The sequence below is a fragment of the Ambystoma mexicanum genome, chromosome 10 (genome assembly GCF_040938575.1).
Source record: "Ambystoma mexicanum isolate Mex_15411 chromosome 10, UKY_AmexF1_1, whole genome shotgun sequence".
NCBI lineage: Eukaryota > Metazoa > Chordata > Amphibia > Caudata > Ambystomatidae > Ambystoma > Ambystoma mexicanum.
In genome coordinates, this window is record NC_090932.1 from 1,499,436,277 (window position 1) to 1,499,461,237 (window position 24,961).

At 48.7% G+C, this 24,961-nt stretch overlaps 1 protein-coding gene across 1 annotated transcript in view; it reads left to right on the forward strand.

Moving 5' to 3' along the window:
* HIP1R (huntingtin interacting protein 1 related) overlaps window positions 1-24,961 on the forward strand; it is a 541,423-nt gene that overhangs the window by 361,063 nt on the left and 155,399 nt on the right. Inside the window, exons 18-19 of the mRNA XM_069619635.1 lie at window positions 8,131-8,325; window positions 9,793-9,940. Of these exons, the coding sequence (XP_069475736.1) occupies window positions 8,131-8,325; window positions 9,793-9,940 (343 nt within the window). The remainder of the gene's footprint in view (window positions 1-8,130; window positions 8,326-9,792; window positions 9,941-24,961) is intronic.

The window sequence follows — 24,961 nt, forward strand, 5'->3', positions numbered from 1 at the left end:
TGCAAAAGGGAATAGGGTGTCTGAAAGGCAAGACTATCAGACTCCACATTGACGAGTCGGTACAGCCGAAGGCAGTGAGACACAGGAGGACACCGTTCCACATGCGAGAACAAGTGGAGAAAGAACTCAAAGCGCTGGAAGAAGCGGGAATAATAGAGGAGGTGACTGGGCCCACACCATAGGTCTCCCCGATGGTAGTGACAAGCCTAAACAGCCCGGCAAAGTCCGGATTTGCATAGACATGCGTCTTCCGAACACCGCCATCAAGCGGGAGCGCCACATCACACCCATGCTCGACGAAATCGTGGCTGACCTCACAGGGTCGCAAGTGTTCTCCAAAGTTGATCTGAAAGCAGGATACCACCAGTTAAAGCTTCACAGAGACTCTCGCTACATAACGACCTTCTCAACACATCTGGGGTTGCGGAGGTGCAAACGCCTCAGCTTCGGGATATCATCGGCGGCCGAAGTCTTCCAACAGACAATTCAAGAGGTCATCCGAGACATACCTGGCAGGGACGTCATTTGGGGGTCGCCAGAGGTCACCCTTGCGACCTCTAGAAAAAAAAAAGAAAAAAAAAATGTTTTTTTTAAAAACTTTTTTTTGTAGTAATGCAAGCTCATGCACCATGTGGCTCTTTAGTTTTGGAGTGGCTGGCTTTCTTGTTAAAGCCCCTTAAAAAAAGAAGAAAAGGATTGACACAAGTCTAACACTTTCAGCACTGACCCTAAATAAGAAAGATTAGGAATACCAAATAAAGTCTTTCTGGAATTCTATACAATAATTGATACTCATTAAAGTTTTATTTCAGGCACACTTCAGGGGGTGAGTCACTGATTTAGTCTGTTCTTAAGCGTAAGTGCTATATAACAACACATCATCATTTGGTCATGGTGCTTGCATTCACAGTAATTTGGTAATATGGGCCTATACACACTGATCTTAACGATACATATGGCGATCCATTCTTGTATGAAATGTACATCACATTATAGTGATATCGTAACCATATTTTTTGTAGTGTACAATGCGATGCGATAGCACTTCCTGTTTTGTCCACGGGTGAAAGGTCGCGTTCCATCGCATCCCGCGATATCACTTCGGGGTGGGATCAAATGACATCACTTCCTGTGATGTCACCCGGGGTCAAGGGTCGTGTGATGTCACTTCCGCTACCCCTGGCATTTTGGTGAAATGACGTCCCTGATACCTGGCGTTCTCAACGTGAGTGACGATATCCTGATTCACGCTCATGACAAGGAAGAACCTCTCAAGAGGCTCCAAACGCTACTGGGCAGGTTAGAAGGCGCTGGATTAACCATACATAAGGAAAAGTGCGAGTTTCTCAAATCGGAAATCACGTTTTTTGGGTAAAAATTCAGCAGCACAGGCATTTCCCCTGACCCCCAGAATGTTGCAGACATTCAAGCCGCAAGCCCGCCAATGACACCCAAGGAAGTGTGCAGTTTCCTGGGCATGGCCACCTACTGAGGCAGGTTCATCCGGAATCTGGCCACTCTCTCGGAGCCCTTAGGCGAGCTGACCAAGCTTAACCCCAAATGGGAATGGGGGAAGGAGTGCCAGGAAGCTTTCGAAAACATTAAGGGGTCCCTGTCTGTTGACACAAAAATGGCGTACTATAACACCGAGCTCCCGACAGAATTGTTCATGGATGCGAGCCCCGTAGGGTTAGGGGCCATCCTCATGCAGGTCACCAAAGAGGGGGAGAAGAGGCCCATCGCATATGCATCAAGAGCTCTCACCATGACAGAACAACGGTACTCCCATATCAAGAAGGAGGCCATTGCCGTACTATGGGGGTGTCGTCACTTTCACCTATACCTCTATGGACGGAGATTTACGGCGGTCACAGATCACAAACCCCTACTACCCATCTTCATGGGCACGTCGTCACACCCCCCGGCAAGGATAACGAAATGGTTGCTGCACCTCCAGCAGTACACTTTTGAACTGGCCTACCAGCCGGGAAATGGAAACCCGGCGGACTTCCTCTCAAGGCACCCTCGAGCAGCAACCTCACAAGAAGTCCAAGTGGCCGAAGAGACCGAGGAGCACATATGCCAGGTGGTGCGAGCCATGAGGCCAAAGGCGGTCAGCATTGAGGACATTGAGTCTGTGACCCACAAAGACCCATGTTGCGACCTAGTGAAGGACGACATCATCTCAGGCGACTGGAAGACCTTCATGAAGAACACCCATAACAGGACAGTGGAAGCAAAGGTTTTTCTCTCCGGGATGTTCACCGTAAGACGAGACCTGTCAATCACGGAGAGCGGACTGCTGCTCAGGGGGAATCGGACTGTCATCCCACAGAGCATACAAGACAGAATAGTGGCACTGGCCCACGAAGGACATCAATGGATGGCACGGGCACAAGGTCGGATCAGGCACCGGGTGTGGTTCCCACAGATCGACGAGAAGGTCGAAAATCTGGTAAGCACATGCCTACCCTGCCAGAGAAGCGGGGCTCCGCCTGAACCAGAACCCATTCAGTCAGCGGAACGTGGCCGTAGCCGTTGGCATGCCATCAGCATCGATTTCTGCACACTACAGGAAGGCCTCTACCTCCCGGTAGTCATTGATGACCACTCCCGGTACCCCGAGGTCGAAATAGTGGAATCCACAGCAGCAGAGGCGGTCATCCATGCCATGGAGAATGTTTGCGACACATGGTTTACCCACCACCATCAAGAGCGACAATGATGCCCCTTTCCAAGGGGAGGAATTCAAAAAGTATTTGCACAAACTAAATCTCAAGTACCATCACATCATGCCGAGATGGCCCCAGGCGAACGGCGATGTAGAACGTTTCATGAGGGCCCTGAACAAAGTACTAAGAATGTCCAAGGCGAACGCCAGCCCGTGGAAAATTGACCTGTACTGTTTTCTGCAGAGCTACCGAGTCACCCTTCACAACACGACGGGCGTCCCGCCAGCTGACCTCATGTATGGCACCGTAATAAAATCCTCGATTCCACATCACCCCAGCAGGACCCCGGACAAAGTCGATAAGGAGCGTACAGAGAGAAGGAGAACGAGTGCCAACGCACACATGAGTGCCAGGAGGAGGGCGAGACCATCCGACCACCAGGTGGTCATGTTGTGAAATCCGACAAAGTCAAAACTGGACACCAGATACGAAGAGCTCCCATGGACCGTCAGTGGCAAGCAAGGGACCATGGTGACGGTAACGAGAGGGCGCCGCCAGGTGACACGAAATGCGTCGTGGTTCAAGGCGGTGCCACGCAACCTGTGGACCGATGGCGAAGGCCACCAGGAAGAGGAGGCATTCCAGGCCAACGAAGAAGAGCCTGCTTCCCGCCAGGACGAGACCGCAGTGGGTGACAGGACGTGGGAGCAGTGGAGCGAGCCGGACATGGGTGAGCCAGACAGTGAAGGTGAGACACCCAGTGGGACAGCGGGGGTCACCCCCAGAGACGGGCGATATAGCTTGAGAACTGCCACAAGACCGCCCGCCAGGCTCAAAGACTATATATGGTAGTCGGCTCCACGTGGACTGTGAGTAAGGAGGGTCCAGGGATGTATAACAGTTTAATGTTGTTTGAACTGAAGTTTATAGCATGTTTGTGTTTAGTGTTAACCTTATTTGAAATAAAGGAGAATGTTATATCCGCCCTGCGTCCCGCTACGTGGGGACGCAGGGTGCTCTAATAAAAGCCCTGCCCCCGAGTACGGGAGGCAGTTCCGGGCCAACCTGAGTACTGTGTGCTGCGTGGTTTCTAAGCTCACGCTGGAGCTGCGACACAGATGCCGCGCGGCCTTGTGCTTTCACTAATCCGGTCTCCCCGCGCGCAGAGCCGCAGAGGCCGGATCTAACAGCCAGCATCCACTCGTGTGTACCCGCAACATTTGCTATGACTGCACTTGGCAGTCCGCTTGCGACATGTACACTGTTTGGGCATTTGATGGCCACATGCTAAACGTGAAAGGAACGTGCAGGTTTTCTACTTGTCTGTCCTGCATCATTTCTGCACGGCCATAAAGCCTCTTCTCCCTGCACACATTGGAAAGCCAATTATTTTTGGTCCCATATTTCTGCATTACAGTGCATTTCATTCAGGAAAGCCCAAGTCGGTATGTGTAATTCCAGGGAGACCGTGCATGTGACATGCTGTTACATTGCAGGGATGGACTGCTAACCACAAGAGGCCCCATATTACGCATTTTCAGCAAGCCCAACCCTTTTGCTATGAGAACATTTGGAACTAAAATAGGTTAGCACACAAGAGGCCCAAGGTCCAGAGGCCGACCGTCTCCAGAGTGCCCCATAGGCCAGTCCATGCCTGCATAATAGGCCAGTCCATGCCTGCATAGTTGCCCTGATTGAGCTCCATTTAGGATGTCTCTTTTGGCTTTACTGTGGTTTTCTGTGCTGTATTTGTTGTTTTGGAAGGAGGCCACATGCATGCATGGACGCTTCTGGGCTTTCCGTCCATCTCAGCTGATTGGAAGGTGGTGGATACTGCAGGTAGTCCTGTTAATTTTAGGGGTACCTCCTATCAAAATCTCGGGGGCAAGGGTGCTAGTGAGAGTTTAGGGGGCTCTGTGCTTTGTGTTTTTATGCAGTCCTTTTCCAATTAAATCTCAGGCATCATTCATTGATTTTAGGGTGTAAATACTCTGCCTGTACAATATGCTGTGGCATTGGTATGTAAAATTATGTGGCACTCTGCAGGTTTACTGTAGCATTGGTGGACCATAATCTATGGCACACTGATGGGCATATATGACGCTGCAGGGCATTTCATGCAGATTGAGGGGCACAGGCTAAGCAATTTCATGCACGTGGCATTTCATGTGCTACGTTTTGGTGGCATTTCCTGGATATTTATTTTAATACACTCTACCGAAACTGCTTTATGAACACTTCATTTTGCTCCTTTCCTTCTTAGTTTTGGTCACTTGGTGCCCAGCTGCTGCCACTGCATGCCAAGATTGGCGGATCGCATCACCTGGTGTGTCCACTAAATTGTGTGCTGTTCTCGGAGTAGTGCCAAACATGTGCCTGCCCGACGCCCTGGTTGTCTTTGTTGCAATAGATATACCCCCTTCCCCTCCAGTAGTAAGAGACGAAAGAATCACCGGGAATCCTCTGAGAGGTGGCGCCGGGGAACGGGATGCACTGCAAAAACTGCACATGGACCAGGGCGGAGGGAAAGCGGGGGCGTCATGATCCTCACCCGTAGAGGGACATGTCATCCCTGTTCTCTCATCACGAGCCATGCTCTCCTAGTCCAGTTGCCCAAAACCAGGAATAAATAAATAAATAAGCGATGCCATCGCACAGTCGCACCCCCTCGCCTGGATTCAACTGGCAGCGTCCACGCCTGGCTACTGCTACTTATGAGGATTCTTTCCTTGGAGAGCCACATCCTCTCTGGCTACTGACTCTTTCACAATTGCACTGTTCCCAGTAGCCAAGGTGATCTTATTGAATTTGGATCATGCCACGCCCACACAACCACAAGGCATTTCAGCTGAGCAGTGGTACACAAGAATCTGACAGACACGCGCTAAAGACAAACCTTTAATCAGGTTTGCTCTTTGCTATATCCCTTGAGGTAGGGTTGGTCAGCGAGTACATGAATCTATTTCCTGGGCATATGAGTAACACCTCGCAAATGCGGCTTGTTCTGGGTAAAATCTTCGATTCCTTACCCTATGAGGCTATTTCTGCATATTACATTTTTGGCATTTTGGGCCTGGAGTTCAGGGCCTGGTATGCATGGAGTCATTTTGCATAAGGTGCCCAAAATCCTTCAAATAGCCCTGAATATTACTCTGCAGTACTTTGAGATAATTTGCAGAATAAACAGACTATACATGTTGATGGATCAAATAACATGTCCTATATGTGTTGACCTGGAATTGGATCTGTACTCCCCTTTTTAAAGACTTCATTGAGACAACTGAAAGTATACACCAACTGTATACATTCCCACATAAGGACCTTGCACTGATCCCCTGGCCTCATATGTTCACCTGCACTTGCATTCATTTTATAGCCGCACATGCGAGTGAGCGGATGTAATAGGTGAGGAAGTCACGAACTGAATGTAATGTAAACATGTACATGTATAAAACATGAATTGCATTTTCAGCGCCTTGTAAATAGCTGAATCCTGTGTCTCATCAAAGCAGTGTGCCCAATGTTAATTGCCTGGTTGTGACTGGTTTCCATCACTGTTAATGCCTTGTGCTTATCTGCTGCTGTTTGCAGGCCTGGATGTCCGCTCTCGCTTAGCCCTGATTTTTGCTTAACGCTGCCCTGCTGTTTAATCACTTCACTTCTTGGAACAAATAAAAATAAAACCCTTGCCTCTGATTGTGGGGGGCGGGAGGGAGGATAAAAGGCTTTATATCCACCCTGCCTACAATTGTGCGGGAAATGTGACCCCCTTGTATCCCTCCTGTAACCCCAATTTCTTACACCTTTGCATGAAATGTTTTCTTTTTGATATCTGATGAAACGAACAAACAGTGCACTATATTGTTTTTAACACAAACCTATTTACCCATAGACCAGAATATTCCATTAATGCACGTTTAGCAGTGTGCGTTCTTTGAAAGGCATGCTAAACGACTGGAACACAATGGATACTCATTTGTGAAGTTAAATACTTACATTTTCATGGCAAGAGTGATCCACCAACTGGATTAGGTCATTCCTAGACAAGACACATGAGAGTATTCTCCCCAACCTCCTCAGCTGACCCAGCGCAAGTCCCCTGCGGGGTCCCTCAAGTGTCATGTGTATCCCCCACCCTCTATAATGTGTTCACAAAACCCCTGTTCGATGTGCTTGATTATCTGGGTGTCACCTACACTAATTACGCCGATGACACCCAGATACTCATTCCCATCACTGGCGATTACTCTGTAGATTCTAAATCACTAAATGACATTTTCCAGGTCATCCAAGCCTGGATGGCACAACATGAGCTCTGTCTTAATGATGACAAGACAGAGCTCCTCATTCTAGGTACTCAACAAAGACTTAACAAGTTGAACCCCTTGTTCAGTTACTTCAATATCGATGGCAACATCATCAAAGTATCCAAAGACACAAAAACCTTGGGAATCTACCTAGACTCCACACTCTCCCTTCACAGATTAACCAATGCATTCGCATCAGCCTATACATGCAAGCTGATCACAGCCTGTCGCCCTTTCCTCTCTACGCAGAACTGCATCACCCTCGCCAGGACATTGGTTATGTCCAAACTTGACTACTGCAACGTACTGTACCAAGGCACTAACCAGTGCAACATCAATAAACTCAGAATAACGCCATTAGAGCAGCCCTCAACATCCCTAGATCAGCACACATCTCTGAAACTAGGAAGAACCTTCACTGGCTTTCAGTCGCCCAAAGGATCTCACTAAAATCACTCGCCCTTACTTACAAATGCATTCACAACCAGGCCCCTATCTACCTAGCGTCGCGGTTTACTCAATATATCCCTCCTCGGGCACTTAGGTCTGCCCATAGCCAGAGCCTCTCAATTCCCAGATTCAAGCTCCAAACAGCCAGAGGGACTAGCTTCCCAGTCCTGGCAGCCAAACTTTGGAACACTGTGCCTCTCACTATTAGAAACCTATCTCCACTTAACTTATTTAAATCCATAGCTAAACTCTGGCTAGCCGCCTCAGATCACCAAGTGTCATACTGAATAGCCGATATTTCCTCCTGTTTGTTATATATGCCTGACTAACTTGCACTGTTCCTGTATTCCTCTGCTTTGTACTATGCTCTTGTAATGATGTAACAACTGTTTTGAAGACATGCGCCCGGTAGCCTTTGGGCCTGGTTGCGCTATATAAATAAAATAAATACAAATAGTTTTTCTTTTTTTAGTGTCCTATCTTGGCTTGTTAGGACATTGTTTTACGGTTGGTTTGTCATGTTGGTGGTATGTGATTGGCTAGTTACCATGATGGTACTGCGTGGGATTATTATGACACTGGGACAATGACTTTTAGTTAAGACATTTATACAGAATGTGTATGGTCACGATAGGATGGGATTGGTTCATTAAGATGGTGGCATGGGATTGCTCTCTTATGAAAGTGTTGCACTGTTTCAGACTGGCTCCCAGTTGAACACCAGAGTTGAGGCACTTGAAGCCGAAAAGGATTCCCTACGAAGCACAGTCACGGCCAAGGATTCAGAGCTGCTAAGTATAAAGGCTGCCGTCGAGGAGAGCGAAGCCCTGCTACGCCAAGAGAAAGACCGGAATGCACAGGAAGTGAAAAGGTTGCATGGGCAGCTCACAGAGCAGGTACTTTTCAATACTGCACTTTCCCTATAATGACCAGGTCTCATCTCAGGCTCTATTCCAGGCATACAATATCCTGTTATTTAAAATGCAATTAGTATGACATTTTGTAGATAGTGCTGATTTCTCTGGGGGTATTTAATTTCCAGGGAAAGAGGGGCTTCCGGGAGGGGATATGCTCAGTTCTGGTTGTAAGAGCCGTTGATCTGCAATACTTGTTTACATTTGTGTGTGTGTGTGTGTGTGTGTGTGTGTGTGTGTGTGTGTGTGTATATATATATATATTTCCTTCAACATCGACGGCAACCTAATCCCGATCTCACCTGCTGCCAAAACTCTGACTGTTGATCTAGATGCCTCACTCGACCTCTCACGTCAAGTTAACGCAATCTCCTCCGCTGCTGCCCACACGGCCAAACTGATCAACGCCAGCAAGCCTTTCCTCTCCATACCCAATCGCCTCACAATTGCCAGAGCCATCACTGGGGCCAAGTTGTACTACTGCAATGTCCTCTTTGCTGGCACTTCAGAACGCAACCTGAAAAGGTTACAATCATCCAAAACAATGCCTTCCGAGCTACCCTAAGACTTATCAAAAACACCCACGTCTCAGAAGCCAGAAAAGACGCCCTTTAGCTGCCGATCCGAGAGTGGATCAACTTCAAAATCCTCTCCATAGTTAACAAGTGCCTCTCCGAAACAGCATCTGCCTACCTGTCAGCGTGTGGAAAATACACCCCCTCTTGCCCACTAAGATCCTCACACGACCACTTGCTCAAAGTGTCCAGCTTCAATCGCTAATCTGCAGGAGGCTCAAGCATCTCTGTCGTTGCTGCCAAGCTGTGGAACAATCTCCCCTTTTGCTTGAAAATGGAACCCTCCTATTGGTCCTTTAGGAGAAACCTGACAACCTGTTTTGTTGCCTAAGTTCCTCTGAGCCATTATACTATTACTGCTGAACGTCCTGAACATACGCTTCCTACTTCCCTGTTTACCTTTACCTGTACTCCCCTTCCCCTTTCCCTAATGTAACTAGTGCCTAGATACCTGAGGGTTCAGTGCGCTGCTACAAATGCTAAAATAAATAAAATATATCTATATATATATAGACTGTGAGTCTGTATTAAACTCTTGGCTGACCTCAGGACAATACATATTTCTTAATTTAGGATGCTTGTTTTGCCTGTATGATATCATAATTTAGGATGCTTGTTTTGCCTGTATGATATCATACAGGCAAAACAAGCATCCTAAATTAAGAAATATGTATTGTCCTGAGGTCAGCCAAGAGTTTAATATAGACCCACAGTTGGTGGTCTTCTACTTTGTGTTAAAACTTTAGTTTTGGCTCAAAACCATCAGATCCCTGACCTGTGGACTCTCATCTGTTGCCATTAAGCACAGCTGTGCAGAGGGTTTGTGTGGATCCTATGAGAAATCATGCCCTTTTGTTTTTCTTTCCCCAAACAGAAAGCACAGGAACAGAATCTACACCAGAAGCTCCTCGATGACCAGTTCAGTATTATTCAGGGAACAGTCAGCGAGGCAGAGAACATTATCCAGGATGCCATCGCCAAGCTGGACGACCCCTTGCACATCCGGTGCACAAGCTCACCAGGTACAGATGTTCATGGGGCATAGGGAATGCTCTGTCCGGTAGAGTGTGATTGCAATTATTCTGTTTCTTTGTAAGATGGGAACTGTGGGGCCTTTGGATCCACTGTGGAGAACTTTCAGTGCAAATCAAGAAGTTGTTACAATAGGCACACGTATGTGGAATTGAACTCCAGTTAGGTGACTACATGCCTTGCCCAATCAAAAAGTCACCATTAAATCATCACTATAGCCTAACCTTTATGCAGACTGTTAATGTTCTTTCTGTAATGATTTCGATAATTGCCTTGTCCCATTTATTCTTTTTTTTTGTATTAAATTTTATTGATTTTAAAACATAAGGGCAATACATACAGGTACGTGCATGTTATATTCACATTGTTACACCAGTATTGCATTGTGATTGAATGGATACAGCACTTTTGACTGAATTGTCTACCCCTCCCCGTTTGGGTTAAGTTATCGTATTCACTCCCCCCACCCCCCTCCCTTTCCAAGATGGCATGTCGGATTCTTCCAGTTCGTTGGCAAAAACTCAGTTTGTGGTTAACGCAGGATGGGACATTTATCACAGGTGGTTCGCTTAAGCTCAGGACTTATGATAGCCTTGTTTGCTTGTAACATGTTGGGTGGCATTCGCTTCTCGTTGGAGAGTGCTGCTTACGGGGATTCTTGATCTTTTGGGTTGTTTTGTTTCTGGCTTGCGATATACTGGTTAGCGAAGTCGCACCAAATTTCTTCGTGTCGGGCCGCCTTATCGTGGAGGGCTGCCGTTATTTTTTTCATTGTGTAAATGTTCGTTGCAGTGTTAATCCATTCTTTTTTAACTGGGAGGTGCAGAGATTTCCATTTCATGACCAGGCCGGCTCTCGCAGCTAATACCAGAGGGGATGCCGGCCCTTTTATCCTGATCTCATCGTCTACCTCTTCTAGGCCAAATAAAGCCAGGAGGGGAGATGGGTTTCTTTCAATGCCGTCTATTTGTTTAATCCATCCTAGGACTTTGTTCCAGTATATGCAGACTTTGGGGCAATCCCACCACATGTGCCAGTAGTTAGCTTCCATTCCACATTGTCTCCAGCATTTCGGGCTGTTGGTCTGGTACATTTTCGATAGTCTGTGAGGGTCGTACTGCCATCTGTGAAGTAACTTTATCGCGTGTAGTTTGTATTGAGCAGCGATTGATATTCGAGATGGTGTTTTGCAAATGGTATCCCATGCCTGCTGGTCAAATTCTCTGTCAAAGTCCTTTTCCCATTTTTCTTTGAGGCAGGGGTTTGAGACTTGGTCTTTACAGATCGGGGCACTGTACATGCGTGCTATCAAGCCTTTATTCGTGGTAGTTGTATCCAGCACTTTCTCAAAGGGCGCAAGTTCTCTTCGTATCTTAGTTTTACATTCGCTTTTGGATAGGATGCCTTTCAAACGTAGGTAGAGGAAGATCGGGATTGGATGCAATTGGAGAGCTTCTTCTAATTCTGTGATTGGTATGAATTTGTCTTATCTCCATAACTGGCCGACCCTTTCAAGTCCTGCATCGAACCAGGTTTGGTATCTAGGGTGTTCTGCGGTTTCCTCTCTGATTCCGGGGGCTCAGAGATGGCATGTGGTCACGCCCGTCATCCCTTTCCCTTCCTTCCATATTTGTCCTCAATATTGGGTGATTGCGCAGTCTTCTTGTAAGCTGTGGTCTGGGGACCCACAGCCATTCTGCGAGAGTTGCAGGGGTCAGGTTGTCATTGTCCAACTGGACCCATTGCAGGTCCTTCCTGTCTCTTAGGTGTCAGATGAGGATTCTTAATTGGGCTGCCTGGTAGTATCGCTCGATGTCGGGGAGGCCGACTTCCCCCTTGATCTTTGGGTAGTATCAGGGTTTCATACAGTAATCTAGGTTTCTTTCCCTCCCATAAGAATCCAGATATTGCCCTTTTCCCTTGTCGAAAGAAATGTTCTGGAACTGTCATGGGGAGTACCTGAAAGGGGTATAGGAAGCGTGGTAGACTAACCATCTTGATGGCGTTCAGGTGTCCCATCCAGGAAATTGTGAGGGGTCTCCATTTTGTGAGGTCTGAGTTGAGGGCGGTGAGAAGTTGGGGAAGTTTGCCTCATATAGGTCTGCAACATCTCTCGTCAGGTTGACCCCTAGGTATCTTAGTGTTGGGCCTCGATGATGAGTCCCAGATGCTCGAATTCCGCTCATTCGTCCGCTGTGGGTTCATGTAGCGGGAAGAGGATGGATTTGGTTCTATTCATTTTGAAGCCTGACAATGCGCCATATTCTTCGATAAGGTGGATCGCTTTGGGGATTGATGTCATCGAGTTCTGCACATGGAGCAGGATGTCATCTGCGTACAGGGCCAGCTTATATTATCTACCGTTCATTTTCAATCCCTCGACGCCATTGTTCATTCTGAGCGTTTGTGTCAGTGGTTCCAGCGATAGTACAAATAATATTGCAGAGAGAGGGCATCTCTGTCTTGTTCCTCTACTCAGGGGGAACCAGCGTGAGTACTGGGAGTTCACTGCAACGGACGCCCGCGGCGAGGTGTTGACAGCCTTAATCCCTCATCGGAGAGCAGGGCCCAAACCTATTTTCTGTAGCGTGGCTTCCAGGAAGTGCCATTCGACTCTGTCGAACGCCTTCTCCGCATTGATTGAGAACAGTGCGGGTGTGTTTGGCATTTTCTTGGCTTCGTGTATAAGGTGGAGGGTTTTACGAGTGGAGTCTGCTCCCTGTCTGCTGAGGATGAACCCCACCTGATCATTGTGGATTATGGCGGGCATATGCGTCTCCAACCGTGCAGTGAGGAGCCTTGTGTAGATTTTGGCGTCCGTGTTTAGGAGAGAAATTGGGTGGTAGGATGCGCATAATTTGCGGTTTTTGCCTTCTTTGGGGATGACCGTAATTGGCGCCTCGGAGAAGGATTCGGGAGCGGAGCCTGATTGGAGGATGTTGTTGAAGAGCTCGACCATAAATGGAAGGAGGGTATCCATGAAAGTCTTGTAGAACCCCGCCGTATAGCCGTCATTTCCGGGTGCTTTACCTGTTGGGAGCCTTTTGATCGCTTCTATCTCCTCGCCTGTGATGGGGGCGTCAATGGCTCGTGCTATGTCCTGGGGTATGCTTGCAAGTGATATCTTGTTCATAGATTCTGTAATTGCCTCTTCATGTGGTGTGGCATCTGAGGTGTACAGTTTCTCGTAGAAGCTGGCAAAGGTTTCTGGAATATTGGGGGGGTGGACTCTGTGGGAATCAGTCTCACTTTCTATAGCTGACATCCATCTCTCTTTACGTTGTCCACAGAGTCTGGCGGCGAGCAGGGAGTCTGCCTTGTCCCATTTTTTGTATTGTTTTTGTTTTAGATATTGAAGTTTGCGCATGATTTGGTCGATTTCGTATTGCCGCAATTCCTCTCTTGCTTTTGGCTTCATCTATTTTTTGGGTTCTGTTGGAGCCGACGGATTGGGCGCTGCGATCCAGTTGAGTTATTTTGTTTTTGATCTTGTTTTCTATGAGTTGGCATTCCTTTTTCTTTGCTGCCCCTTCTTTGAGTATCCCTCTCCACATGGCTTTCCCTGCTTCCCATACTGTGTTTACAGAAATGTCACCTGTGGTGTTCTGCTCGAAGCACTGGTTGATGTCCTCCATGAGTTGATCTTGGAATATCGGGTCCCTCCATAGTGTCTCGTTGCAGCGTCATTTCGAGCTTCTGTGGGGGAGCGCCAGCCGACTGAGAGTAACCGTGACCATGTCGTGGTCTGACCACGTTGTAGGGGATATTTCGGATGTGGACATCGACTCCGTGAGCTCTGGGGTGAGGTGTATATATATAATCGATTCTGGTATAGGTGGCGTGCGGCACAGAGTAGAATGTAAAGCCTGCTTGCCGTGGGTTCATGTGTCGCCATGCGTCTTTGAGTTTGTAGGCGTCCATCATGTATGTTACCTGTGAGCGGCCAGATTCTGGTGGAGTAGTTGCCTGTGGGTTACCAGCTTGTCTGTCCAGTGCTGGGTCTGTCCACATATTGAGTTTGCCTCCTAAAATCACTTCACCTTCAGCTTGCATCATGACTTTGGGGATAATATGTTGTAGGAACCTGGACTGTCCAGAGTTGGGGGTGTAAATGGATGCAAGTGTGATGGTAGTGCTCTGTATTTTGCCAACCAGTACGAGAGCTCTGCCACTTACGTCGGCCCAGGTTTTCAGAATTTCAAATCGGAGCTCTTTACTGATGAGGATGCCAAAGCCTGCTTTCTTGAGTGGGCCAGAGTCCCAGTGTTCGGAGCCTGTCTTGGCATACAGGACCCTCCTTTCCTCCCCCCTACTGTATCTGTTTTCCTGTACGAAGAGTATATCGAGTTTCGCCCTCTTGAATTCTCTGGACACTAGTGACCTTTTGGTAGGGGAATTGAGTCCTTTGAAATTCAATGTGCCAATTTTGATTGTGCCAAACCTGTCGCTTGCCATGTCGTGACTATTGACCATTTGTTTTCCTGGTTTGTTCCTCAAATCCCATCTTTTGTCGCTGGGTGCCGACGAAGTAGAAGTGTGCTGGTGAGTGCTCGTAGCCGTCTTGAGCTTTGGTGTTTTTGCCTGCACTCCCCCCTCCCTTGCTTGGTGGCATCCGGATTGGGTGGAAACAGTGCAATGTCGGACCACCGGTGCGGACTGTTATCTCACGGACCTTATTGCAGATACTGTCAATTTGATGTTATGAGTCCCCTTACCGCCTCCCTCCCCCCGAACACATTAGAATGCAACAAAAACTGTTATAAACGAAAATATGGTGATACATGCGGTTTCACGGTTCTTCATCCACTGACTGTTCCACCCTTCACTTCAAAGGGGGGGCCCGGGTCTCGACAGTAGCCCGTGCAGTGTTATCCGGTTATCCGTTTTTTGGGATGTGGACCACGGGGGTGGGTTTTCATTTGTCACTATCTGGTGTGTTGTTGGTTCGCCTATACTTTCTTGACCCCTTCACTCTTTTCCTCCTTGGTCCCTGGAGCTCCCATCGTATAGTGTTCTGTTCAGGTTCCTCTCTGTCTCCTTCCTTTGGACCTGTTCGAGGAGGTCTGTGATACAGTCTCAGATCTCTTCTTTGGATCGTAGCTGTATCCTTCTGCTTCCATGCTCGGAGGTAAGGGAGAAGTATCCCCACCTGTATCGGGTCACTTGCTCTTTGAGCCATTTCGTCAAGGGGCTGCAGAGAGGTTGCAGGGCTAGGGTGAGCCAGGACAAATCCGGGAATATGGTTATCTGCTCTCCCCCAATGTGAGGGGACCCCCAGATCTGTCCTTTTCTAGTATCCTGGTTCTGTCCCGGTATCTCTGGAATCTACCGAGGACTGATTTTGGGCCGCCTGGCGGGCCTTCGGCTCTATGTATTCTTTCAGTTTTAGGCTCTTCAATTTCCTCGTCTGCTGTCAGGATTTTGATGATGTTGTGTATTGTTTTTTTGAGGTCATCTTCTGTTTCCCCTTGGTGTTCCGGTATCCCGAAAAACCGTAGGTTGTTCCTTCTCTCTCTGTTTTCTAAGTCCTCAATCTTCTGGCGAATTTCTTCTTCCCTCTTCTCGATGTTTCTTATCATCAGGTCCATTTGGGTTTCAAGGGTGTCTATTGAGGCTTTGTTGTTCTCAACGCCTTCTAGTCTCTTCAATATTATCCATTCTCTGTGTGATCCTATCTATTTTGCCACTGAGGTTGGCTCCCATGCTTTTTATTTCATTCTGGAAGGTAGCAATGTTGCCCTTGGTGGCTGCTGCTCCTGTCTCCGAGACGTCCGTCGACATTGTGGCTCAGTGCAGTCATGGTGCCGTGTTGGGTCCTGTTAAGAGTGTGCATGGAGAGTCTAAAGTGGACTCCTGCTCCTCTCCTGCGTTGTTCTCTGCTGTATCTGGGTGGTGCTTGACTGTTATGAGTGCTGCCAGGTGGTATTTGGGGTCCTGGTGGGGTCACCCCGTGTGGACGCTATAGCCATGTGTGACTGGGCAGACCTGACGCGGTGTGCAGGGTCTGCGCCGTGGGATCTCGCTTTCTTCCACAGGGGGGTAAGGAGGGGGCGGGCTGAAGTTAGGGGCTGAGGCGTTCTGTGTCCTTACAATTTGGGAACCAGCATCAAGATTATGGTGGTCACTTTTTTTTAGCCCTGAATCAGTCCCAGCTTCGCTTTTCTCTCTTGGGCCCCTCGATGCACGCCAGTCACCTCAGCGCAAGCACTGGAGCCCCGAAGGCCATAGGCAGCAATTCTCCCACGGGCCGCGTCCTGTGAAAGTCCTCTGTGACTTCGTCCGGGGTCGGGGCGCGGACCCGTGAGACACGGCACCTCCAGGCATCACACCTGCTGCAGCTGTCATGCTCCGCGGGTGGCGGGGGAGCGTTGCCTATGCCTGATGGCAGGGCCTCTCGTTCGTCTTGGCGGGCCGCAAGTTCTAGGTCACTTCGGTGGGGGGGGGGCCTGGCAGGCAGCTGTTGTGGGCTTCCCTATGCTGCAGCGCCTCTGCCGTCACGCAGGGTGCACATGAGGAGGGCCGGGGGGGCGGATGCAGAGTACCTCTGTTGATGTGCGTTGTGTACAGGGGCTTGCCTCTAGAGTCGCCGCGCAAGGCCGTGCACACTTTACTTTCGCTTTCAGGCTGTCTCCAGCCTGGGACTGCTCTTGGTGGTTTCATCAGTTCCCCTGACGTCGGGTTTTCTCCTGGGTGGTGGGGGGGGGGGGGTCTTCGGATGGGATAATTTCTGTTTATCTTCTGTGGGGGGGTCGCGATCTGGGGGCTCAAATCATATCACAGACCTACGAGGACGGAGCTCATGCAGGGAAGATCATCCGTGCGCCCCCTGGTGGCCAGTCCATTTATTCTTTTTCAACGTCCACAATGTGTTGTCTCCGAATAGTTCGACTACCGTAACAAACACTGAACAGAAACTACCAATGTAGCTGTCTGAGACTAGCTACTCGCCATGGTTTGACGGTCATGTAGCTGTCCGAGACTATCTACTCGCCATGGTTTGAAGGTCATGTAGCTTTCTGAGACTAGCTACTCGCCATGATTTGCGGTACGAGACTAGCTACTCGCCATGGTTTGAAGGTCATTTGGATATGTTGGCCCTTGCAGATTGAAGTATAGGCATTGGCACGGTACAACATCCACGGCAACCGTGTTGCCATTGTTCATACTCAGTGTATTTTATACTATCAGGCTGTCCACAGAGATCTTCAGCAGATGCCTCAACCTAAAGGGCAATCACCTCATCACCAAAAACTGAAACATCTGATGAACAGCCAAATCCTGCCTCTTCACTGTCGCCTCTCTTGTGAAAGGTTCTGTAATAAATATGCTGCCACACTGTGTGAAAGGGAAGAACAGCACAATTAGAACAGCATGTGGCAAACCGGTTTAAAAAGCCTTAAAGGGCCATACAGTGCAATCTTCAAATGGTTTCTCCAGCGGCAGCTTTTTTAGGAGAAAACGCTTCCATTTCAAGACACTCATTACGATTTCAAAAGGGGTGCCAGGCTGTCTCTGCATGCAGGATGACAGACAACTGGCGCTTCTCTCCCTACCTACAGTATTTGTCACACACCGACAGTCTAGTGAAGAGAGCCGGCAAAGGGAGCTCAGGGTATATTTTCTCACTATAGACTGGTAGGATGGGTACTAAGTGTGGTTCTCACCATGAACTAAAGTACTCTAGCATGACATGACGCAGATCAAACAATTAATAATAACCATTTGACATCAAGCTACCAGGCTTTTTCAATTTTAACATTCTGACTTTGGTTACAATGTATGGAGGTGCACGGGCAAATTGCCCGAGCTCGCACTTGAGCCTCACACATCCAGACTTAAAATGGTGTACCAGCTAAAAACCCCAATCCAAATATCACAACACTTAAGGACACATCCCCTTCTCTCTTTTGCAGAATTCTGGTCCACCTAACAGGAGTGACATGAACCCTTGCTATCACAAAACATTCTTCCACTGCTCAATCACTCCATCCTCTGTGACACCTGCTTCCTTCTTTTCCATTCTCTTATCTTCCTTTTGCTCATTTCCTTTCCGGCAGCAGCCTAGGGCTTGTATTCCCACCCCCTCGACGGGGTCACGTCACTCCATGGACAAGCACCAGGTGCTCATTCTACTGCAGTGGTGATTTGGAGTGGTAGAAACCCTATTAACTTAACGCCAAGACAGACCTTTTTCATTAGGGAAGGTATTGCTTATTAATCCATGCCATGGAGAACTGGGTGTATTCTCTTTCCTAACAAAAGAACTGGGCACGTGCATACAATCATTTGCCTAGGATCACACATGGGGAAGCTGGGACTGAGAACCTAAGTATGTGTACTTTGTGTTTGATATGACATTGTGCAGAACCAGGCTGTAAATGCATCCAATTAACTTATGGTCATATGCCTAATGTGTATGTCAGTGAAGCATATCCGATAATTGGGGTTTCTCCAGCATGGGGTCTGGCATGGATTCACATGCTCATGAATATTTCGTCAGGCTGGGAATCCTCAGTAAAGAAAAAATCAGGTTTAGTTTCTGAACTGTCTTTCTAATAATAACCAATTACTGGTCTCTGGGTCATACTGCCCCCAGCCAATGATTGCCCTCCACCTAAGCCCCTCCTTTGGCAGCCATCTTCAGATCGTTACCACACGTACAAGTTTTGGGAGTCCTCGTGCTGTAGCTCTCGAGCTTTTACTGCGTTTGTGCTTTTTCGAAGAGTTTACTCTTATATTTTTCGGTCAATCGAGCCTCAAGCTCCACCGACTTAGATTCCGATTAACGGGGACCCATTTTCGGAAATTTCTACACCCCTCAAGGGCACTTTTCGTCGAGTTCCCACTTCTCTGAGGATTCCAGAAGATCTTTGAGGCCTACCCTGCGTGGACATGGCCCAGGACAAGGGAAGGATGACGCCTACTGGATTCAAACTGTTCAGAAGCTGCCCCGGTTGCGGGCTCCAGAACGTCTTTGAGGATGAGCACTCTCAGTGCCTCTACTGCCCTCACGACGACAAATCGCACGTGGAAAAGGACTGTGTGTTTTGTAAGAACATGTCCGAACGGACGATGAAGGATCGTCGTATTCGACTCAACAACTGGCTGGAAGGGAAGAGCCCAGCAGCAGGTGAGAAGAAGAAGAAACCTGAGCAGTCTTTTAAGACCTTTGAGGGCGCTCCGGCGATGGGGGCCCAACAAAAGGCAAAGCACAGCGAGTACCCGGGCACCGGGAGCGCTGAACGGTCGGGCTCCTCGGCTGCCAGGCAGGGCGCTTTATCACCAATGCCCTCAACCACGAGCCAACGCTCTGGCTCGGTGGAGAGAAAGTCGGAGAACCCAGGAAAGCTTCGGGAGAAGCCCCGGTCGATCCTGATGGAGACAGCTGAAGGGGAGCGAGGCGGTGACCCTCCCTCCCAAGGTGAAGGCCACAGGCACGCCCAAGGTCGTGAAGGCCCCGATTCATCCGGCTAAGGCCTCAATTGAAGGAGTCGTGGCGGCCCTGGCAAAGCCTACGGAGGCTCCCCAGTGGTGGTGAGTTAAGGGGCTAGAGTTTCCCTGCCACCCAGGAGGGAATCATCTTTTCTGCCTATCAAGAAGACCCCCGTGAAACCGCAGCAGGGAAAAGAGGGGGTGGGCACAGTAACCATAATGGACACGGATACCAACTCTGAGGATGAGTAAGCGAGCGTCCAAAGGATCCTGGACAAGGTTCGAGGATGCCAAGGCCCATGGGAACGATCCCGACAAGGCTGACGAGGAGAGCGACGGGGGGGGCGACGAGGTACCCACGCCCCGACCATCGGTCCCATTGCAACCTGCACCTGTACCACAGGACAATTCAGGAGCGAGCCTGATGGCCATACAGTCCCTGTGTGCAGAGATAAGGACGAGGATGCCCTTACCCCCCACTGAGGACCCAGCGGAACGTGGTCCGCCGGGGAGCCAGCCGAACAAGCGGAGAAGAGGCCATCCTCCTCCCCCCTTTCAGCCTGTACCGCCATCCCCTCCTCCGAGCGATGATACGTCAACGGAGACGGCTACAATGGAGACGGACGACGGTGGTGACGACGGAATGGACCTCCCCTCACCACCTATTCGTGCCTCCTCACCCGACGAAATAGGCTGCTTCCATGCCATGATCGCCAGGGCATCTGAGCTCTTCCAGCTCTGCCCCGAAGAACAGAAGAAAGGTGTTTTCCTCTACCAACGGCGGGAGGCCAAGAGGAAGACGGTCCACTCAATCCCCCTATTGGATGACATCTGGGACGAGGGGCTTGCGCTCCTGAAGAACCCATCCACGGCTCCTGCCAGGAGAGACCGGTATGAGAAGAAATACCAGGTCCCGGACTCTGCCCCCATGTGTCTCAGGGCACAACCTTCCCTGGATTCGGTGGTTTCCGCGGTGACCAAGAAGGCGGCGGTGGGGGCGGCATCAACTTCAACTTCCCCACCGGATGGCGAGGAAAAGAAGCTGTACGCATGGGATGACGAGTCATCTCGTCGGCGGCGGCGGCGACAACGGCGACGACGATCAAAGCAGCCAATGCCCTCGCGATTGTGGCACGCTATGACAGGGAGCTGTGGTTCAAGATCGCTCCCTTGCTGGACTTCCTCCCAGATGACAAGAGGGCCAAGGCCCTGGAAATCCTGCAGGATGGCAAAGTGGCCTCGGATCACGCCATCACGGTGGCCACGGACAACGCTGACACCGGCTTTCGTCAGATGGGCAACAGCGTTTGCCTTCGCCGGCGCGGTTGGCTCAAGGCCACCGACCTCCACCAGGACGTACAGACCAAGGTCCTGGGCATGCCTTTCTACGGGAACAACCTGTTCGGCAAGACAGTGCACGACTCTCTGCAGGCCATCAAGGCGGACGCCGAGACGTCTCGGGCCTTGGGTGTTCTTCAGCAGCGACGACCGTCCTTTTGGAGCTCCAAAGGATTCAGCGGCGGTTCCTCGTCCTACCGTCAAGCAGCCCGCTCCTCATCGCAGGAGGCCTACAGAGGACGCGGCAAGACAGGAGGACCTAGTCGTCGTCACCAAGGCGGTAAGGCCGCGACGAAGCAAGATTGAACCGACTGTGGTGTCAGGGCCCCCACCTGAGCACCCTGGTGGGAGGCCGGCTGGCGAAATTCGTCAGCGTGTGGGAGTCCATCTCCACCGACCGTTGGGTGCTGGATGCCCTGGCCCGCGGGCACTTCCAAAAGAAGTGTCCCTGTATTACACCCATGGCCAGGAAGGAAAACCACATCCCCCAACTGCTGCTGGAGGTACAGGCAATGCTAAGAAAAGGGGCCATCAAACTCGTCCCAAAGAGGCTCCGGTGGAGGAAATCTATTGTCCTTTATGGAAGTGGGATTAGTCGGCCAATGATGTCTAGTCAAGTAATGGTCGACACGTTGTATTTCAGCCCTTCTGTTGAGATACGCTTATCCTGAGCTTGTGTGTATATATATATAGAGAGAGAGATTATTAAAATGCATTCTAGATTGCTATGGATAAATCTACATAATTGGTCATATGTTACTAACCAAATGTACACCTCACTGGAGCAACACACTACAAATCAAGTATTTCTCACTTTCACGTTTATTTATTGATGTAGTTTCCTGCTATAGCGCTTTCACAAAATTAAGCTCATTGGTTTGAATAGCGAGGCTAATTTTGATTGCTGGTGGCTAGGATTTGTGCATGGTCTTTAGCTGCCCCCATGGCCAGTAAAGTCAAAGCCTCAGGGGGCACAAAGGACACAACCCGCTATTGAGCCAACTTACATCAATGCTTTGGATTAATGGGCATGATGCAGGGTGCCAAAAGCTCCAGTGATCTAAAACCTTTTTTCATCCGGATGTCTTAATTTCAGAATATAAAAGAGCAAAACCATGTATATGTTTATGTATTAAAATCTACCTGTAAAACAGGAAATTAAAATAAAAAGAAAACCTGAGCAATCTTGTTAATTTATTTCGGGAAATATTTTGTTTTCAAATTGTTTCTGTGTTCCAGAGGAGACTTACTCGATGTATGTTTATAATGCCCCTCATGCTGTAAGAGACACATTTTGGGGTTTCATTCTGTTCAACAAGAGAAGGGAGAGGACACAAGTAAGGCGGCCCTTTAAATTATCAAGCATTTATAAGAAGAAAGAAGTGACTATGATTGAAACAGATTTTATTTACAGTTAGTAATTGTTTTTTGATGTACAATCACCGCATCTCTTCCTAGTTTCTGCATCCAATAATAAAAGTCAAATTTAAACAAAATGTGGCCTGTAGTGAATCACACATGTCTAACCTAATTAGATGACTAGAGATTGCTGAATCAAGGTCGATTGAAATCCACTCCAGCGTAGAAGTGATATGATCAACAGAAGGCTGGAGTAAATTGAGTTTATTTTCCATTTGTTGCATACCAGAGCCCAATTAAGTGAAATGGAAGACTATTCGATTAGCTCCTCTTCTCCACTAACCCTCTGTTATGGTTTGCGGCTAGTGAGCAGAGGCATTGCTGGGGGGGGGAGGGGAGCCTGAGTCGGCTATAGCCCCTGGTCTTTTGGTAGTAGCCCCAGATAGTTCAGGGGCTACAACCAAAAAGCTAGCTAGCCCCGAGTCCTGACAGTCCCGACATTAGCCTAGCCCTGTATCCTTTCCAGTCCTAGGAACACCCCTGCTAGTGAGTATCAGAACGGATGGACGGCCTACAGCCAAGAATCTGCTTTAAGTTGAAATGCGTGTTGCCTTGGCAAAATAGTTGAGTAGACATCTTATCTGGTTTGAACATGAGTAGGCACTACATACTTGGCACCAGAGGTGGTGGTGGGGGGGGGATGGGCGGGCTATAGCCCCAGATCTTTTGGTTGTAGCCCCAGATAGAAGCTCAGGGGCTACAACCAAAAGGTTAGCTAGCCCAGAGTCACGCCAGTCCTGACATTAGCATAGCTCCGGATCTTTTCCACACCTAGCAACACCCCTGCTATCTCTAGGAAGAACTCCACCCTACCCTTATATTTCCTTTTGAAGTCAGTTTTGGATTGCACAATCCCCACAAAACACGTTATATCTTGCTTAAAAGCAGGGACGTTATTTGGGTGTCACCAGGGGGTCACAACTGCGACCCCTGGTGACTCCCTTGTGACCCCAACTTTTATTTTAAAAAACACACATTTCATTTTCAAGATAAAAACCCCAGAATCTCCTGGTGTAACGGGGCCCCCCGTGATGCCGGGGCCCCCCCCACACCAGGTGTGGTGGGTTCCCACCCCAGACCTCGCCCATCAGGGTGTAGGCTGGGCCAGGCAGGCACTCAGTAGGGGTTGGAGCTGACCGTAACAAGTGGCACATGTCACATGCCGCGTTCATCTCCAACTATTTCTCCCTCTGCTTGCTCGCAGCTCACATCCAGTTATCTGGAAGCTCTTGCCGCTTCCTGGTTCCTGTTGGTGAGCAGCACGGAGGAGCCAAGGGTGGCCCAAAAGGACAGGCTGAAGCTGCAAGAAAAAGGTAAGAAGACTTTTAAAAAAATTATGTGTATTTTGCATGTGTGAAGTGCGTGTCAGATGTATGTTTTGTGAATGGTGGGTAAATGATAAGTGATGTGTGTTTTGAAATGTTTTGGTGGGTGGGTGTGTGCCTGTGTGCCTGTGTAGAGAATGCAATGAGAGGATATAAGAGAAGGTGTGAGTGACTGGTGGGTGAATGAGAAGTGATGTGATGTGTGTTTTTGAATGTTCTGGGTGGGTGGGTGTGTGCCTGTGTAGAGAATGCAATGAGTTGGATGTAAGAGAAGGTGTGAGTGACTGGTGGGTGAATGAGAAGTGATGTGATGTGTGTTTTTGAATGTTCTGGGTGGGTGGGTGGGTGGGTGTGTGCCTGTGTAGAGAATGCAATGAGTGGATGTAAGAGAAGGTGTGAGTGACTGGTGGGTGAATGAGAAGTGATGTGATGTGTGTTGGTGAATGTTCTGGGTGGGTGGGTGTGTGCATCTGTAGAGAATTCAATGAGTGGATGTAAGAGAAGGTGCAAGTGACTGACTGGGGGGGTGAATGAGTATGAATGTGGTAGTGTGTTTGAATGTTGTGTGGGGTTTGGCATGTACCTCTGTGGTGAATCTAGTGTGAGTGAATGTGAGAGATGATGTATGGGTGAGTGACCGCTGGGTGAAAGGGGATGCATGTGAGTGTAAGCCCCTGGGAGACTGGGGATAACTGGAGCATTTTTGACACATGCTTTATTGACTTTGCATCTTTTACATGTATTTTCAGGCAAAGCCAAGTTAATTTGTCATTACCTGGCTAGACTGGTATTTTGGTGCAGTCAGTCTAGCGAATGCTTACTGTGGCATGGCATGTTTTACTCGGCATCTTTAAAAAAGCAAGCATGATAAGTAGTGTTACCGCATTACACTGATGTTTTGGTGTAGCGGCCTGTATATTTTTTATTGTAGCATTACTTTTTATTAACTGAGCATCTATGATGAGTCAAGCATGATAAGTGTTCTTATGGGTCTAGACTGACTTACATTGGAACCAGTTTGGACAGGTTTTCATATTGTGACATGTCGCTTTTAATGGCCAAACCAACGGGAGTATGTTCTTACATAGGAGTACCAGCATATATTGGCAGAGGCAGTTTTGTGCCCAGTGTCAGCAAAGATACTATTAAAAAAAAATCTTAATGCGAACATGAGTATGGTCTTAAATGGGAATACTAGCATAGGTTGGTAGAGCCAGCATGGAAATGTATGGGCACAGCCAGCATGAAATGTTTTTTTATACTGGCATATATTGCTGGGACCGGCATGATGATGCATTGGGAAATGTCCCGTCCACTTTTGGTGACTTGCTTCTATTGTATTTTTTTCATGATTTTACCACACAGCCCACAAAACCAATTGTTGTCCTTCAACCTGAACAAGAACATCCAAGAAAAACGAATTGTCTGTGGACAAGGCACCTTTGAGGGGCAGTAACAGTGTTAATAGGGTGGGAGCACAGCGATCTGGGCAATCTT